The sequence below is a fragment of the Radiomyces spectabilis genome, assembly GCF_025331425.1.
Source record: "Radiomyces spectabilis strain NRRL 2753 chromosome Unknown BYT42scaffold_17, whole genome shotgun sequence".
NCBI lineage: Eukaryota > Fungi > Mucoromycota > Mucoromycetes > Mucorales > Radiomycetaceae > Radiomyces > Radiomyces spectabilis.
Genome location: NW_026251942.1, coordinates 54443 through 69535, shown reverse-complemented (window position 1 = coordinate 69535; position 15093 = coordinate 54443). Strand labels below are relative to the sequence as shown.

At 44.7% G+C, this 15093-nt stretch overlaps 7 protein-coding genes across 7 annotated transcripts; 3 read left to right on the top strand and 4 right to left on the bottom strand.

The window, feature by feature from the left end:
• Window positions 1-597: 597 nt before the first annotated feature.
• On the bottom strand, window positions 598-1153 carry BYT42DRAFT_145576 (uncharacterized protein). Its single transcript, XM_051562265.1, has one exon. The coding sequence runs from the start codon at window positions 920-922 to the stop codon at window positions 629-631; it is 294 nt and encodes a 97-aa protein (XP_051418532.1). The 5' UTR covers window positions 923-1153; the 3' UTR covers window positions 598-628.
• A 231-nt stretch (window positions 1154-1384) lies between these two features.
• Window positions 1385-3389, bottom strand: BYT42DRAFT_618369 (uncharacterized protein; the record flags this gene model as incomplete). Its single annotated transcript, XM_051572278.1, has 2 exons — window positions 1385-2863; window positions 2937-3389. The coding sequence occupies 2 exons, from the start codon at window positions 3387-3389 to the stop codon at window positions 1385-1387; spliced, it is 1932 nt and encodes a 643-aa protein (XP_051418531.1).
• Window positions 3390-3521: 132 nt separating this feature from the next.
• Window positions 3522-5276, top strand: BYT42DRAFT_145557 (uncharacterized protein). Its single transcript, XM_051562264.1, has 2 exons — window positions 3522-4757; window positions 4820-5276. The coding sequence occupies exons 1-2, from the start codon at window positions 3630-3632 to the stop codon at window positions 5129-5131; spliced, it is 1440 nt and encodes a 479-aa protein (XP_051418530.1). The 5' UTR covers window positions 3522-3629; the 3' UTR covers window positions 5132-5276.
• Window positions 5277-6284, top strand: BYT42DRAFT_145628 (oxidoreductase-like protein). The gene is made up of 4 exons (XM_051562266.1): window positions 5277-5558; window positions 5620-5807; window positions 5870-5884; window positions 5961-6284. The coding sequence occupies exons 1-4, from the start codon at window positions 5421-5423 to the stop codon at window positions 6154-6156; spliced, it is 537 nt and encodes a 178-aa protein (XP_051418529.1). The 5' UTR covers window positions 5277-5420; the 3' UTR covers window positions 6157-6284.
• Window positions 6285-6365: 81 nt separating this feature from the next.
• On the bottom strand, window positions 6366-8692 carry BYT42DRAFT_595911 (NADPH-dependent cytochrome P450 oxidoreductase; the record flags this gene model as incomplete). The annotated part of the gene is made up of 3 exons (XM_051570889.1): window positions 6366-7689; window positions 7789-8402; window positions 8468-8692. The coding sequence occupies 3 exons, from the start codon at window positions 8690-8692 to the stop codon at window positions 6366-6368; spliced, it is 2163 nt and encodes a 720-aa protein (XP_051418528.1).
• A 119-nt stretch (window positions 8693-8811) lies between these two features.
• BYT42DRAFT_588195 (uncharacterized protein) lies at window positions 8812-10453 on the bottom strand. Its single transcript, XM_051570245.1, has 3 exons — window positions 10128-10453; window positions 9382-10036; window positions 8812-9315 (listed from the first exon to the last, which is right to left on the bottom strand). The coding sequence occupies exons 2-3, from the start codon at window positions 9953-9955 to the stop codon at window positions 8957-8959; spliced, it is 933 nt and encodes a 310-aa protein (XP_051418527.1). The 5' UTR covers window positions 9956-10036; window positions 10128-10453; the 3' UTR covers window positions 8812-8956.
• A 3-nt stretch (window positions 10454-10456) lies between these two features.
• Window positions 10457-12476, top strand: BYT42DRAFT_588191 (Elongator complex protein 4). The gene is made up of 5 exons (XM_051570244.1): window positions 10457-11052; window positions 11123-11357; window positions 11422-11518; window positions 11583-11742; window positions 11814-12476. Exons 1-5 carry the CDS (start codon window positions 10617-10619, stop codon window positions 12188-12190), a joined length of 1305 nt encoding a protein of 434 aa, XP_051418526.1. The 5' UTR covers window positions 10457-10616; the 3' UTR covers window positions 12191-12476.
• The last annotated feature ends 2617 nt before the right edge of the window (window positions 12477-15093 follow it).

Below are 15093 nucleotides of genomic sequence, written 5' to 3'. Positions count from 1 at the left end.
TCATGCTCGGGCTGTACCTGTATAATGTCTTTTTTGCATTCACTAAGCGTGCATTCGTAGGATGTTCCCCTCTTGCGTAGGTGCAGATAACTCTCAAAGTTCGCGTTTCAGTGTGCACCAGCTGAGGCACTGTTCTTTCAAAACAATCGAACTGTGAAAAATTTATCGAAGCACCCGTCATCCATATGATATCAAGAAACAACTTTTTACCTCGCACATAACCTATTGGTATCGAAAGAAGAAGTATTATCAAAGATTGAGAGTCAAATATATGCGTGCTCTGTTGCTGACAATCGAGCTCTACACACCTATTACATATGTTACAACCGCAAATACCACCTTCTTTGTCGACAGTGCATCTACCAGATTATTTTTATTTATCTCAAGTTGGCGTAAGAGGTAAAATGGAGCAAGGGAAGAAGACCTCTCCTATGATGCCGGAGATTTTCCAGATGAATTGTCTGTCCGGGAATACAGTGAACTTGTTCGGCCATGACAAGACAAGCAGGATTACTGAGTTGCTCTTGAACGTTATCTCTACTATATCTCCACAGTTTTTGAGCTGATACAGCTGTCTTCGTCGCTGAACACTCAAATCGACGAACAAAGCCAACATGCCTTTGCAGCCTTACCATATGAATGCACGTTTCTTAAAAGGGTCCATGCTTTTATTCGTGAAAATGGGAAAAATAGCTTTGAGACAATGAGATTTGAAGAGCCGGTAAACCCTCAACAAGCCGTTGAAGAGAAAGAATGACTTCGAGGCCCTAGTCACATCTACATATAACATCGGCAGGGTTAGTATAGAATCCTGAAGCTTTAACAGACTGAAATGATCGCCCGATTCAACCAAAAGACGGAACGACAGCCATAAAAGATTTCTGATGCTACTGCATAACGCGAACGCGACTAAAAATGACATGATACCATCATCCAAGCAAAGCAAATGTCAATCAATACTGCATATCAAAAATAAAGACGCTTACGGCCACGCTGCGAGTTGACTGGCACGATAGCTCGGCACCGGGCAAAAACCAGTTCAAAGGTGTTCGTCGAAATCTCTATCGATAACTGTTGCCACAGCAAGATCCTCCTTACTGCTCGTTACTGGCATTCCTTATTTTCCCCCCTTTTTTCTAGGTCCACAAAGTATTGTCCACGTAAATATCGGGAAGAGATATGCGAACCCAAAAAGTGCGCAAGAGGATCACTGGCGTTGTAAAAATGAGTTTCAAGATGTAGAGTTGATTAAAACTGCGACATCGCAAACAAATTCGGAATGCAGGGAAAAGTAAAGAGTATAAAACTTCTGGATGCACAGCCACAAAAACAATTGTCCCGGATCAAGTCAAGTAGAGGAAACGAGGAATTTATGACATAGGGTCTACCGGTAAATTCGCCTTCTTGGAGAGTCTATTCTGGGTTCGTTTCCACGTGGCAATTCACGGTCGATATATCCTATATCCCCACGTCTAGGTCGTTCAGGAAAAAGTTCATCACGACGAGGTATTGGTACGTTCCGATCACTGTAATAAGACGATCTGCCGCGATCACTCAAGGGCATCGCTCGATCAATACTGCGACGGCGTCTATCATCAAACAAGAAAGGGGCGTTTGGCGCCGCGGTGGACGGGAAGCGTTGCACAGACGGACGGCGTCGAGGATAAACATCTTCATATCTAACAGTTCGTTCTGGTCGTTCTGGTCGTTCTCGTCGTTCTCGTCGTTCGATGTCTCTATCGTGGAAATTCATATCCTTTCTGTCATCATAGCGAGGACGCTTAACAATGGGCGCACTGTCAACACGACGAACCGACGTCATCGTGGTTTCCGTCACTGTTTCTCGTGATAATATGCCGTCTCTTCCACGGCAACGTGTTGTGTCCGCACGAATACCTCCAACTTTCTGTGGTGCGGGGACTTGATCTTCCATTTGTCGAGAGGCTGGATCGGGGTAACGTGATCGGTTGGCGCGACTAGGGTCGATATCCTTTGTGGCTGAGGACCTAATCGTGGGCCTATCCCACACACTTTTCCCTGTCTCTGGATTATGATAGTAAACTTGACCCTTTCTCGATAAAACCTGTCGCCAAGGATGGGGTAACTCATCGCTGTCTTTCTTATTTAACGCTGGCTCGTCAAATGCTGGTGGCGGTACTTTGTTCTGAGGTACGGCTTGCGATGATGATTCCGAGCGAGATCGTTTCGACTCTTCTTTATCCTTCACAGACGGTACACGTGGCGACGGAGGTCGTTCTTTCTCTTTCAACTCCAACAGTTGCGCTTCGTCTTCGGAATCACCACCCCAATCTGGGCGCATAATTTCATCGTCATCAAGATCCAAGGAGATCACATTTTCTTTCATCGAAGCTTTGCGTACAGTTGCATGTCTTTTTCGTGGTTCGTCTCTCTTGTTTTTTGACTTGGCATCGACCACATGGGGTGATCCTGCACGTTCGACGGTTTGCGCAATCTTTGTTTGCTCACCAGTTTCCACGCTACTTACGCATGCCTCCCTTTTCGTGCTTGCAGACGTCTCATGTGTGGGTGCCGACGCTCTTTCCAATGTTCGATGGCCCTTATCACTTCGATGACTGTCTTCTTGTGAAACTTGGTTGCTATCGGTTGTCGCATATGTATCGTACTGGCGTTTAGATCCACGTTCATGTTGTGATGCATTTCGTTCACCACGATCAGCATGCCCGTAACGAATGTCGTTATGACTAATGCGTTCTCTCTCTGGATGTGCTGGTTGGATACGTTGCGGTTCAAGCGGGTAGGAAGATGGGCGATAGGACGAGCTGCTGTGCAGTTTTCGATCATCCAAACGTCTATCGTTTTGTTGCGAATCCAAAGGCCCCATCTACGTTGATTTCAGCACATTTTACTCTTTTCTCGGTTCGTCCTCCTCTGGTTACAAAAGCTCCTCGTTCTACCTTTTCCGCGCTGCGTCGACGTTGCGACTTCGGTTCTCCATAAGTCGGACGGTATCTATCACTTCGTACGGGTTCGCGCAATCTATCTTGACTTGATCGTCTAGGCGATACTTCGTGACGAGATTGATATGGAAAGGCCATTCTGTGTCTGTCGTCACGGTGTGAAACTGTCGAAGGAATGAAGGGCGGCGGTGATGAGTATCTGCTGATATGACGTTCAGGTATAATGTCGATCGGACCTCTGGGAGGCAACCGTCTGAATTCGGAAGATCGTCGTCGAGAAAGAATAGGTTCCGGTCTTGTCATACCGTCATCCACTGGATGACGTTGATAGTCTCCTGGATATTCTGGACGACTTTGTCTGTCTCGAGCATGGATAGGATCTTGTACTCTACCTAGCCGATCAAATACAGACGGACGATATCGTGATGCACTGTCATACGGACGATCCATCTTGAAGATTGTTGGTCTTCGTACGGCAAAGGTGATAAAGGATAAAATAAAAAAAGAGAGAGGGAAAAATTACTAGAAATTGTCCGTACTCGGGAAGAGGCCTGTCTGAGTTAAACACGTGACTCGCCTTTCACAGTTGATGTGCATGGCGTCGGCTTTTCTTTCTGCAAAGCTCTCCTTTGAACCCGGAGCAACTGCTTGCAGCTTCCATAATTCTGCTTGCAATAAACCCCAGTTTGCATGTCCAACATTCCGCCATTGCATTTCCCATCCCATGCTTCGGATAATGCCGTGAGTGAACTTTGTGCCTCTCCGAATCGACACCAATTGTTGGATCGTACAAAGCCGTGTGCAGACCACGATGTAGAACAATATTTACAGCAAAAGGTGAATCGAACACGGAATCCTTGTCCGAAATGGTTGAATCCGTCGCTGTTAGACGCTTGTCAGACCGTCATATTCGCTTCAATGTCGGTTCAGCAGGTTGTTCAACGCTCCCTTCGTTGTATCGTGAACGATCAGTTGGTGGCTGAATTCGCTCCTCTCCTTCGAGAATCCAAGATCACGGCCGAGAAACTTGTCCTTGTTTTGGAGCAAACTGATCCTTATCCGAGTCTATCGGATTTGTGCAAGGTCGCCGTCACTTGTATAAAGACGCAGAAGGAACTGTGTAAAATGCTCAAAATGCGCTCATCCACCATTATCAAGGAGCTCGATGGAAAATTTGCCCGTCATTTACTGCTGAATATCCACGGTGCCATGATCGATTTCAAGGACGCATGGACCATTATCGTATCTTCTTTATCACTGCCCTCCGCCGCGGCCGCCACCGCTCTTCAGCAAACATCTTCACCTAATACCCCATCTTATTTTCCCAGTATATCTGATCCTTCCGTTAACATGCAATCCACATCATCTACACCCACTTCATCCAATCCCGGCACTGTAGGCATTGCGTCTGCACCATTCTACCAATCTGTAGCGCAAGGACGGTCCCAGAATGAGTTCTCACATTTCCCTACAATGTCTCCTCTTTCCTCTCCAGCTTCGACCGAAGATAATTCGCAATTATATAGTCACATCAAGTTGGCGGTGACAGGATCATTTCACGTCGTGGAGTTATTGAGACAGTCGATTGACGAAGCGTTATCTACAAAGATATCAGCCTCCCTTGAAAAGCGATTACATGAATTATTACAAGTTATTGATTATGCGGCTGAAATGACGCAAGCGTTGGATAAAAGTTTGGAAGCTCTAATATGCAAAGAGAATGCCCAAGTTGTTTCTCAATCACCGCTTTTATTGAATCTACAAAATCGAAAAGAAACAAGTCGAAAATTTTGGGAAGATACCAATATTTATTTCAAGGTAAGGACTCAAACGAATGAAGAAGGAAAAAAGGAGGAGGTATTTACAGTGAAAAATGGTAGGCTATTGTCGCATTGATGTCATCCGTGAGATCGATTTCGACGGAGGAAGATTTTACTTGGACAAAATTCGTGAAGCAGGGATGTCTCCAGGTGACCCGCGTTACTGCGGACGTGGCCAAATTGTGGAATAGCTATAGTACGTTTGCCGAAGATGGATTTTTCCTCGGAAAAGTGGACGATAAAGGCATTCAGCGCAGCATGAGTGGTTCAGAAGTATCAACACCGACAGCATCGGCCATCGGTTTATCCCCTTCTACTCTTCTTTCAGAAACGTCTTCCAGTCAACGACAGAATACCAATCACAGCGTTTAATTCAACCTATCAACATTAGAAGCACTTGCCTTTTTTTTTTCTTGTAAATGCATTATTACTCCTATTTAGCTTACCGGTTGTATTTTCATCAGACTTTTTCAGTGACAAAACTGTTATTGCAATGGTTGCCATCGCTCCTGGAAACCTGGGAGCTTTGCCCAATGACAAATTTGGCGGAATTTGTTCGACGTGATTGCCGAATAAGGAGAAGCATCGGTTTTTCATTTTTTTTTTTTTTTCATTTGGCTTTACTTGACTATCCGCTCAATGCTGAACAGTTCGGAACATCATGCTGCGCATCGGGTCTTATCATCGTATTCTCGGACGAACGAAAGGCAACGTCAATAATCCATGTTCAAGGCAGATACATACTCGTGATTCGCCCTACAAGGGCTGGTGGACTCTGATTCTTGAAACATCTCCCGGAGTAAGACTGTCTGCGAATGCTAGAATATAACCCCTACGTCATACTGAACCAAACACGTTAGACAGGAAATGCGCATGAGCAACGCCAGGAGCAATTACCTGCTGTGGTTGACTTGGAGGAGCCTTCTAGGAAGTTGCCGCCTCCGGTTCCTGGAGAAGAGACCAGCCAATCGAAAAACATTGTTCTTCTGAAAGGAGAGCCTATCGAGTTGCCGCAGAAACCAGAGAGCCCTGAAAATTGCTGTATGAGGTATGGTTGGGTATGCCTATATCATTTTATACAAGAATTTCTTACTAAACTTCTATCTGTAGTGGGTGTGTTCATTGGTGAGTCGATTGGGCTGATACTGTGGACTTTTTTGAGATTCAACGCATGAGTTTACTAACACCAGCGTTTGAATAGCGTATGGGATCTTTATCAAGAGGATATGGAGGATTATCATGAGAAGAAAAAAGCCCTTCGAAAACGGTTTCAAGATGCCGGAGAGCCTATTCCAGCTATTTTACAATCCCGCAAATCTGTTAAAGAAGATGTGGAAGAGGACATGGATCCTGGCATGAAAGCTTTCCTTGAGATGGAAAGGAAACTCAAATCATGAACGTCATTCGCACTTGGCACACACTTGAAATACCCGCAAATTACAATCATTTTTGTTGTACAGTAAATTCTATTATAAGTATTCATAGCATTTGGAAATAACTAGAGAGAGGGACGAAAAGATTACATTAGAGCACGTTTTTGTAACAAGGGGAATATATGATGGCACACGGTACTCGAAGCTCAAGTTGAAGTGAAGACCACTCTTTTTCAGCTCCAGACATCCTCCTGATATCGGCCGATAGTTCTGAGATTTTTTACAAACTCGTGAGCCTGTTGCTCCATCTGTTCTCCATATTGTTGAGCAAGATGCACAAATGTTTGGTTGACATCGCGAGCCATATTCTTTGCATCACCGCAAACGTAGATATACGCATTTTGCTGTAACAAGGCCCATACCTCTTCCCCATGTTCTTGCAATCGATGTTGGACGTAAACCTTTTCCGACGAATCTCTCGAAAACGCGGTGATAAGATGTGAATTCTCGCCTAACGTGTTAAATAAACCGGGCCACTCATCTGCGTATAGAAAATCTTCCTGGGAATGACGGCATCCATAGAACAGTAAAGTAGGGCCAACCTCTTTGCCTTCCCTTTTCTGAAGGGCACGTTCGCGAACAAACCCACGGAATGGGGCTACACCTGTCCCAGGTCCGATCATGATAACTGGATAGGTGGGGTTGCGCGGCAATTTGAATTGGGATCGTCGCACGTGAATAGGCAGTTTGGCTACTTTACCGTCCCACAGTGTCTGGCGTGGACCGTCAAGGTCGTACACAGGATACACGCGGCCATCATCCACACCATTGGCTGTACAATGAACACGCCACAAATAGTTGGTATTGACACCGTAGACAACGCGACCAGCGGTGCTGTCAGGAGTGTATTCCAGAGTGACAGCAGTGGCAGAAATGACGTGGGGACTTTCTTTGGACGATGAGCTAATGGAATAGTATCGAGGCTGCAACCGTGACATATTTTCCACAATCACGTCAAAAGGTATCGAGGCGAAAAAACCAGATCGATCCTTCCTGTCGATGTCAGCGGTCGCCGCCACCAATTCGAGAACTTCACCTAGGTTACGTACAGGATCACCGACCATTTTTCGATACTCATCTTTATCCGTGGCCAGTTTCCGAAGAAAAGATTTGCATTGGTCATCTGTTCCGAATTCCACAAGCGACACCAAGGTCTGTCTTGAGGGACAGGCACATATGTCAAGATAATGGCGAAATATAGCACGATAAGTAGAAGGTACTGGGAAAGGGTATGGCTTGGAAGACGCGGAATCAGCTGCTTTCACCATGACCACGGTATCGAGCTTGTCCATGAGACCAAGAATAGAAGCAAGTCGATGGACCTCTGTATCATTGTTCGTTGGCCAAATGGCAACGTGATCGCCGGTCTGGTAGCTCAAATTTGTCCCCGAGATGTCAATGTTCACATGCAAGCAGTGGCGGTCGTTCGTCTGCTGGAAAAGTTCATATGTAGAAATGGGAGCCAGGTAGGGCCGCTTTGCATCGTAAATCAATTTTCTATCGTAACAGATCACAAGTTAGCTTGTGAAATTTTTCCGGTCGAAATCCGTCAATGAAGGTGGTGTGCCATCCTTCTTTCAGATGATTCCCACTTACGCTCCGTTTTGCAACTGTTCGCTGATTTCACCGAGATAAACCAAATCCATATCATATGATGTCAATTCTTCTACAGCATAGACGAGCTGTCGAGGACCCATTGAAGTTTCACCTTCTTCCACGCCTAAAGCATCACAGAAGGCTGGCCACATCTTTTCTTGCCATGCTAAAAAGTCGTCTTCGAGGGACCCGTCGTCATCGCCTTCACCACGCTCCGATATCCTGGTGGCCCCAAGTTCGGTTAGCCGTCTATCGACCGTACGAGACACCGAATTATAATGCTCATAAGTCTTATTGCCTAATCCGAAAACAAGATAATGCAGATTTTTTAGAGGAGCTTCTTCTTTGCCGGTAGAAAATTCGACAGCTTCTTCCATAATGAGATCCCAAAAATCGACTGCATTATCTGTAGGCTCGCCTTCTCCGTAAGTGGCCATGACGAAGAACACCAGACAGTCTTCAGGAACCGTATCCAGATAACTCAAGTCGTAGAGCTCAATGTCGGCGGTCATGGCACTGACGCCGTACCGCTTGGTACATTCTTTGGCAAGTCGAGCGGCATAATCTTCTGCTGTTCCTGTTTGAGATCCGTAGAAAAAAATGACGCGGCGTCCCTGAAATGTTGATCAGAAATTAAGGCACGGAGACCATGATGATGTGGGCCATTTTCCTCACGTACTTTTTCCTGCATCACTTTGACAAAGTTGCGCTCACGTTTCGCCGGTTGTGTGAGGTGGCCATGTTCCGATGGATTGGCTGACGAGGAATGTGTCTTTCGCTCAAGGTGTGAATCGCCTTTTTTACCACTTAGCTGACGCCGGACGAGCCAAGCGATCAGTCCCATGCCCAAAGTGCCGAGAAATAGGGTATCCCGAGAGACAGTCCAACGATTATTTGTACGCATATGGATAGTTGACAATAAAATACAATCGGAAGAAAAAAGCAAGTGCAGAAAGATTGCACCGAAAAACCCCAATATTATATTACGATCATGATCTTTATCTGATTTAAATAGGGTTAAGAGCCTACTTCTCGGTCATACGACGCCGATTGAAAACCAACCTCTCATATTATACGCAGAAGCCCATTTTTTACAATATCAGGTGTGTCAAAAAATGAAAAATGCAGTGACTGTATTTCGGTTAGATTTTCACATGCGTCATTGGGTTTATTGCGTGGCAAGTTCTTTTTCAACGCCCATTCCTACCCCAACCGCTTTTACAATGTTTTGTGCCAGTTCTGCTTCCAGTTCCTTGAGCGGACTTCTGGGTTTACCTCCGTAACCTAGCGTGCGTTGCATACAAGCCTTGACACCGGGGATACCATGCCAACGACATAAAGCATTGTCACATAAGGTGACGGTTCTTTGCAGTCTTGAGGCTTCATCAAGCTTTCCGGCTTGAAAAAGGCTTTGGATCTGAACGCAAGCTCGTGGCATGATATTGCCTAATCCTGGAACAAGACCTACCGCCCCACAGGTCAAGGCAGGCAGAAAGAAGTCGGCTGAACCCGCCAGCAACGCAAACTCTGTCATGTAATAATACATCAATGGTTTTGTGTCCATCAAATTGCATTGAGTGCGCATCAACTTACCATTTGGATCGATGGAATGGGATAAAGTACCCATTTTTCCAATGTTTCCGTCGGTTGCTTTGATTCCGACAATATTTCGATGTTTTGACAACTTTGCCAGCGTGTCAACACCAATGTCAATTCCTTGTGTTACACCTGGATAATTGTAGATGATGACGGGAATAGGGGATTCATCTGCAACACGGACAAAGAAATCATGGATGGCCACTTCAGTCATAGAGACACGATAATAGGAGGGCGACAAGACAAGCACAAAATGGGCGCCTGCTGCAGCAGCATCTTTGGCTAACTTGATAGTTTGTCTAGCAGACGGGCCTCCTGCTCCCACGATGACTTTTAGGGATGGGTCGTTCGCTTGTATGTATTCCGCGCCGGTCTTCACCACTTGAATTCGCTCTTCATCATTTAAATGGACGGCTTCTCCCATGGACCCCATAAAAATAATGCCGCTAATGCCTGTATTCGCCAGATATCCGATATGTTTTTGGAGCGTTTCCAAATCCAATTCTTCATTCTCTTTGAAGAATGTAACAATGGGAACAAAGACACCTCGAAGCTGTTGAGCAATAGTCATGCTGATGAGAAAAAGAAAGCAAAAAGACAAATGAAAAGAGAAGACAAAACAGTTGCTGGAGCATATTTTTTGTCCTATTCTCTGCCATGCGGAGTCATGCGAAAAAAAAAAGATAAACACTAGATGCTTCAAGACTGTACGTGGGAAATTAGCAAGTTTTCATGTCTCGAACCTTTTTGAAAGCCTAACTTTGCAGGATTCGGTTGATGTGAGCGAGTAAAAAGTAAACCAATATGGCCAAAATATTTGACACTGTATGATGCAGTTTATTGAAAGAAAACCTAAAAGTCAAACGTTGGGCAGGCGGACTCGTATCACTTGGAGAACTTTCAGTTAATGATAAAAAAAAAGAAAAAGATATAACCTCGGAAACGATACCCTGTAAAGGAGATTGAGAGCTTCGGAGGAGGAACAGGGAGCTTTATAGACACCATGAATATCAATATTTTATAGATTTCTATGATAGACTACATCTTTTTTAGGAACATTTCATGAGAAGACCAAGAACAAACGTCCACTTCTAAAATTTCGGTGAAGCAGCCAGTGATTTTTAATACTCCGCACGCCCAACCCATCGTCACAGCACAAGTCACTTCCCAAACGTTTCGTAAAATGACAGGAATGAGCCTTGGGCTTTGTTATCCAAAGTTTACCGTCGATCATGAGCTTCAAAAAACGTAATGCCGATCAACAAATGAAATTGCCTCCGGGCTCCAAACTAAGTGCCTACAACGGTCAACTGTTAATATCGACTGGTGTGCCGTCGCTCGACGATATTCTCGGTGGTGGTTTGCCTGTTGGCACGCTACTGTTGATCAAAGAAGACAAGGCGACAACCTATGCGCAGTTGCTGTTAAAGTACTTTATGGCCCAGGGATTGGCTTCACAACATCACTGTGCTTTAGCGTCACGCGATGAAGATTCCGGTGAAATGCTCCGTAACCTTATGTGGTTAGCCACCACGGATGCCGATGTGGACGAAGACGAGGACGAAAAGCAACGAACCGCGCGATCCAACGCCGATGCAGACCGAATGAAGATTGCATGGCGCTATTCTCATCTTAAAAAGTTTGAAACAAGTGTCAAAGCCAAGCTTGGTATGATAATTTTTATAAACGACATGGTCGTGCTTGCGTCTAATGAGAATTTCTGTGTGGGATGTTGTAGCAACCCCGCCTCCGGTGCCTTCTGATAAAAACAGTGCTACGTCAGTCGACAAAGCCGAGGCTGCGGTACCGTATTGTACTCTGTTTGATCTCACAAAGCGAATACCGGAAGAACTACTTAAACAAGCCAATACTACGTTGCTCGATGCTCCAAACTCGTTTGACGATCCGGATTCGGATGATTACAAAACACTACTAAACGATATTCGACAACTCATCATAGAAAATAACTTTAGGTAGCTGTTTTGTTGTCGCGATAAAAGAATCTGACGGATGACTGATTTGTGCCTTTTACCACAGTTCCGCGATACCAGCACCTGCCAATACTCAACGTAATATTTTGCGTCTCGGCATCCACTCACTTGCATCCCCCAGTTGGCGATCGAAATCTCCTCACGTAAGGCGCTTATTATCGAAAAGTTTACATTAGTCGAGTTTTTTGCTAACTTCAACGGTTTTAGGATCTCTTCAAGTTCTTTCATGCGCTTCATGGATTATTACGATTTTCGTTTGGCGCTGCTGTAGTAACAATTCCGGCTCATTTGTATGAGGAGAATCCGAACTTTATTCGACGCATTGAGTATATTGCAGACGCAGTCATTGAAATCGAATCCTTTGCAGGTGAGTCTTTGATATCAATTTGGGTGAATCACTCGTCGATGCGTTTAAACCAATCAATTCATGTTTATTAGGTTCAGCAATACATAACGAAGCTTCGTATACGCAAAATTATCATGGCTTCTTCCACGTACAAAAAGTCCCTGTGCTTAATTCGCTATTACCGCCGAGCACCAAATTGTCGGTACTATCAGCTGGCGGCAGCAATGATCTCGCATTTAAACTTCGACGAAAGCGATTTGCTATCGAGACGTTCCATTTACCGCCGGAAGGAGGAGTGAGCACACGACGAACTGAACCTGTGGCCGAGAAAGAAAGCAGCAAGAAACAATCCGGGTCCGTGTTATCTTCACTAGCCAAGATTTCCGAAAAGAAACCCATGAAGCGGATTGATGGCACCCCAAAAGGCTGCGGATCTCTTCCAGGCAGACCGGATCCTCTAGAATTTTGACGATCGTTTCCCCAGTAGAGGAATAGCTTTATTTACATGGCAAATATAGAAATAGAGGCCAGGAGGAAAGGATGTACTCACTTTCTCCACTTGGGTTTTTAACTTTTGCCCCTTGAAAAGAAAAAGTCGGTTTTTTGAATGCTTTTGGCCAACACCGTTTTAAAATTTGTGGCTGCCGAGTAATACTTAATTAGTCACACAAGGAATGGGAAGGAAAGAAATACACTTTTATGCATATAGATGCTGGAATCATCTGAACCACACTGTGCGCATGTTTGGTTCGTACGGCAGTCAGATCAATTTGCCCAAGCTGGACTTGAACGCAATCAGGTACTGTTGCTGTGTTTTTATCCGGTTCCAGTAAAGGCTCATGGTATTCCCTTTCTTCGGACAAACTCTGATCGGAAAAGAAACTACGTTACCCATCGTTTCGGTGTAAACTGCGATTGCCCGGCTGTAACGATCTGCTGCAATCTACTTTATGGGCATTCTGTTAAGTCAAACCAAGCAGTCGCAAGAGCAGATTCGTCTTGGTTTAATATACTCTTGACTGACCTGCTCCTTGAAGACCAAACCTTTATAAAGTAATTGTTCACAAGTATTCATACTTCGATCCCTGTTTTTTGTCGTCAAAGGTGCGATCGTTCAAACAGCGGGTCTTTGGAATTCCTCATATTTCATTTCACTCGTATTGGCAAGATTAATCGCCATATAACGGCGTATGTGGTACGTCAGCAGCAAATGCCCTCCCGAGTGAGATCTGCAATTGGCTCCATCTTTTTCTTCTGTGGTTTCTGAATATCCTAATGCGGTACTAATCACCTTACCGATTAGATCGTACTTATATAATGCATTCAACGCCGGGCGTTCATTTCTTATTATTTTCTCTGATGTGAATTTACCTCCTATCCAAAACCCATACTGCACCTATAGCCTATAGCCGCTTATATCTGTCACCCATTGCTCATTACATGAAAAGATAATCCAAGCTAACGTTAATCTGCCGTCTATTGCATGACAGAGAAAAAAAATCTGGTTTCCGGGATGAATTCTTCGATTTAGGAATAATGTTTCGCAGTCAGGTACAATTTTTGAGGGCAGTAAACCACGCCGCAGCCGCGTTTGCCACCGTGTTGGTTCTGTTAAACCTTGATGCTGATCGAGCGAATCCCCTCATTCACGAACTGTAACGTGACGTGTGCATTGGGCCTTTATGCTGAGAAACACCATCGCCATATTGGAAAGCTTGGAACCCGTCATGCCTTGCCGCCAAAGCTTCCAGAAGGACATCACTCCCTCCCGCCCTAGTCCCTTTTTTTTTCTGCACTTAATAGTTTAGCAAAATACAACTATAAAAAATAAAGCACTTATGCCTGAATTCGTCAACACAGTTCCTCATTGCTCATCGGGTTTTGCAGGTCTACGATTCGAACGATAACGACGCTAAAGTGTGGCCTCCTTCTTTGGAACGTGACAGCCATATGCCACTTTGACGTTAACTGGGCTAAGTGGCCTAGTCGAGAGTGAGCTGCGGCAGGCAGAACACATGGATAAAAAGGACGGTTTTTGGACAAGAAGAGTTTATCGTTTTTATTGAATAGAGAGCAGATGAACGACAAACAAAATAAAAAAGATCTATCCTGTTGTGTGTCTTTCTAGGCTAAGGTGGTCGTTTGGCTTAACGGATCGCTCTTGAAATAGCTTGAGCATCAAGTGGCGTGTAGTCGTCTACAGGACATTAAGCCCACTTTTTATTTATTATCTATTCAACCCACAAAGAATTGAGAAAAAGAATAATAAAGGCAAAAAGCTTGCCTTTTTTTTCATTTCCCTTTGCTGCGATTAAAAAGCAAACCAACCGGCGCCTTCCGCACAATGAGCAAGCTGATGGCTAGTCAGTTGCCCAGGCGGAAGACCCGACGGGAAGGAAAACAATCTTCTTCAAAGAGTGGCCAACTCCTATCATTAGAAGATGGTTTTACCGATTTTTCGCCATACCCCGAATGCTTTACAAAAATCAGGCATCCATCATCACCAGAAACCACCAGCCTAGCAGCCTCGGCTCCGGATTGGCTTATGAAGAGAAAAAAAAAATGAGAAGGATAAAAACGCCCTCGTTTTATATCTTTTGCGGACCTTCGATTTGTGACCCTGTTTTTGACCGCGAATGCACCTCATTGGCTCGATTCTCGCAACAAAACTGGCGAAACTCAGCGCCTCACACTTCTTTCGCGTAAAGCTATGCAAACAGGGGCTGCGCCATGTCATTCATGCTGCTATGAGCAACCAACGTGCACTATAGTCACTCTATATGCAGTATAGACTATGGCTGACTCCTGATTCCGAATGCTTCAGTCTTTACACACTTTTTTTTTTATCTTGTTGTATGTTAGGAAGTTTCCTGCCTTTGCCCTGCCCCTTTGTGTCAGTGGTCTTGAAACCGTGGATTCAATATTGCTGTGACAATAAAACATTTACATTTTACTCCATGAAGCCACGGTATCAGGTCTCAGTGCGCCATGTTGCAATGGCGATAAAACACAGAGAGCGTAATGAAATGACCAAGGCCGATGCGAACGCATGCGAGCATGTCCGTAAAAGAACTATTCTTGAAGACCATGTCAAAGATGTCCTTGCACTTATGGCAAATGGTTGAAACATGCGTCAACACAGCAACAGTACCGGTAGCTTGACTTTTTCATTTCCGATGTGCTAGATTTTCGCATAAACTGATTTGTATTGCATGGTCAGTGTTGTCTCCTCTTGAAAACTGAGTTCTCCTTCTCCGCTCCCCTCCACGATAACAGGTTGGGCCGTCTTTTTTTTGTTATCGATAAAAATGCTTCCATTTGTGCATTTTGATTCCAATGAACCCTATTCTTTTGTCTTTGTTAAATTTTTGC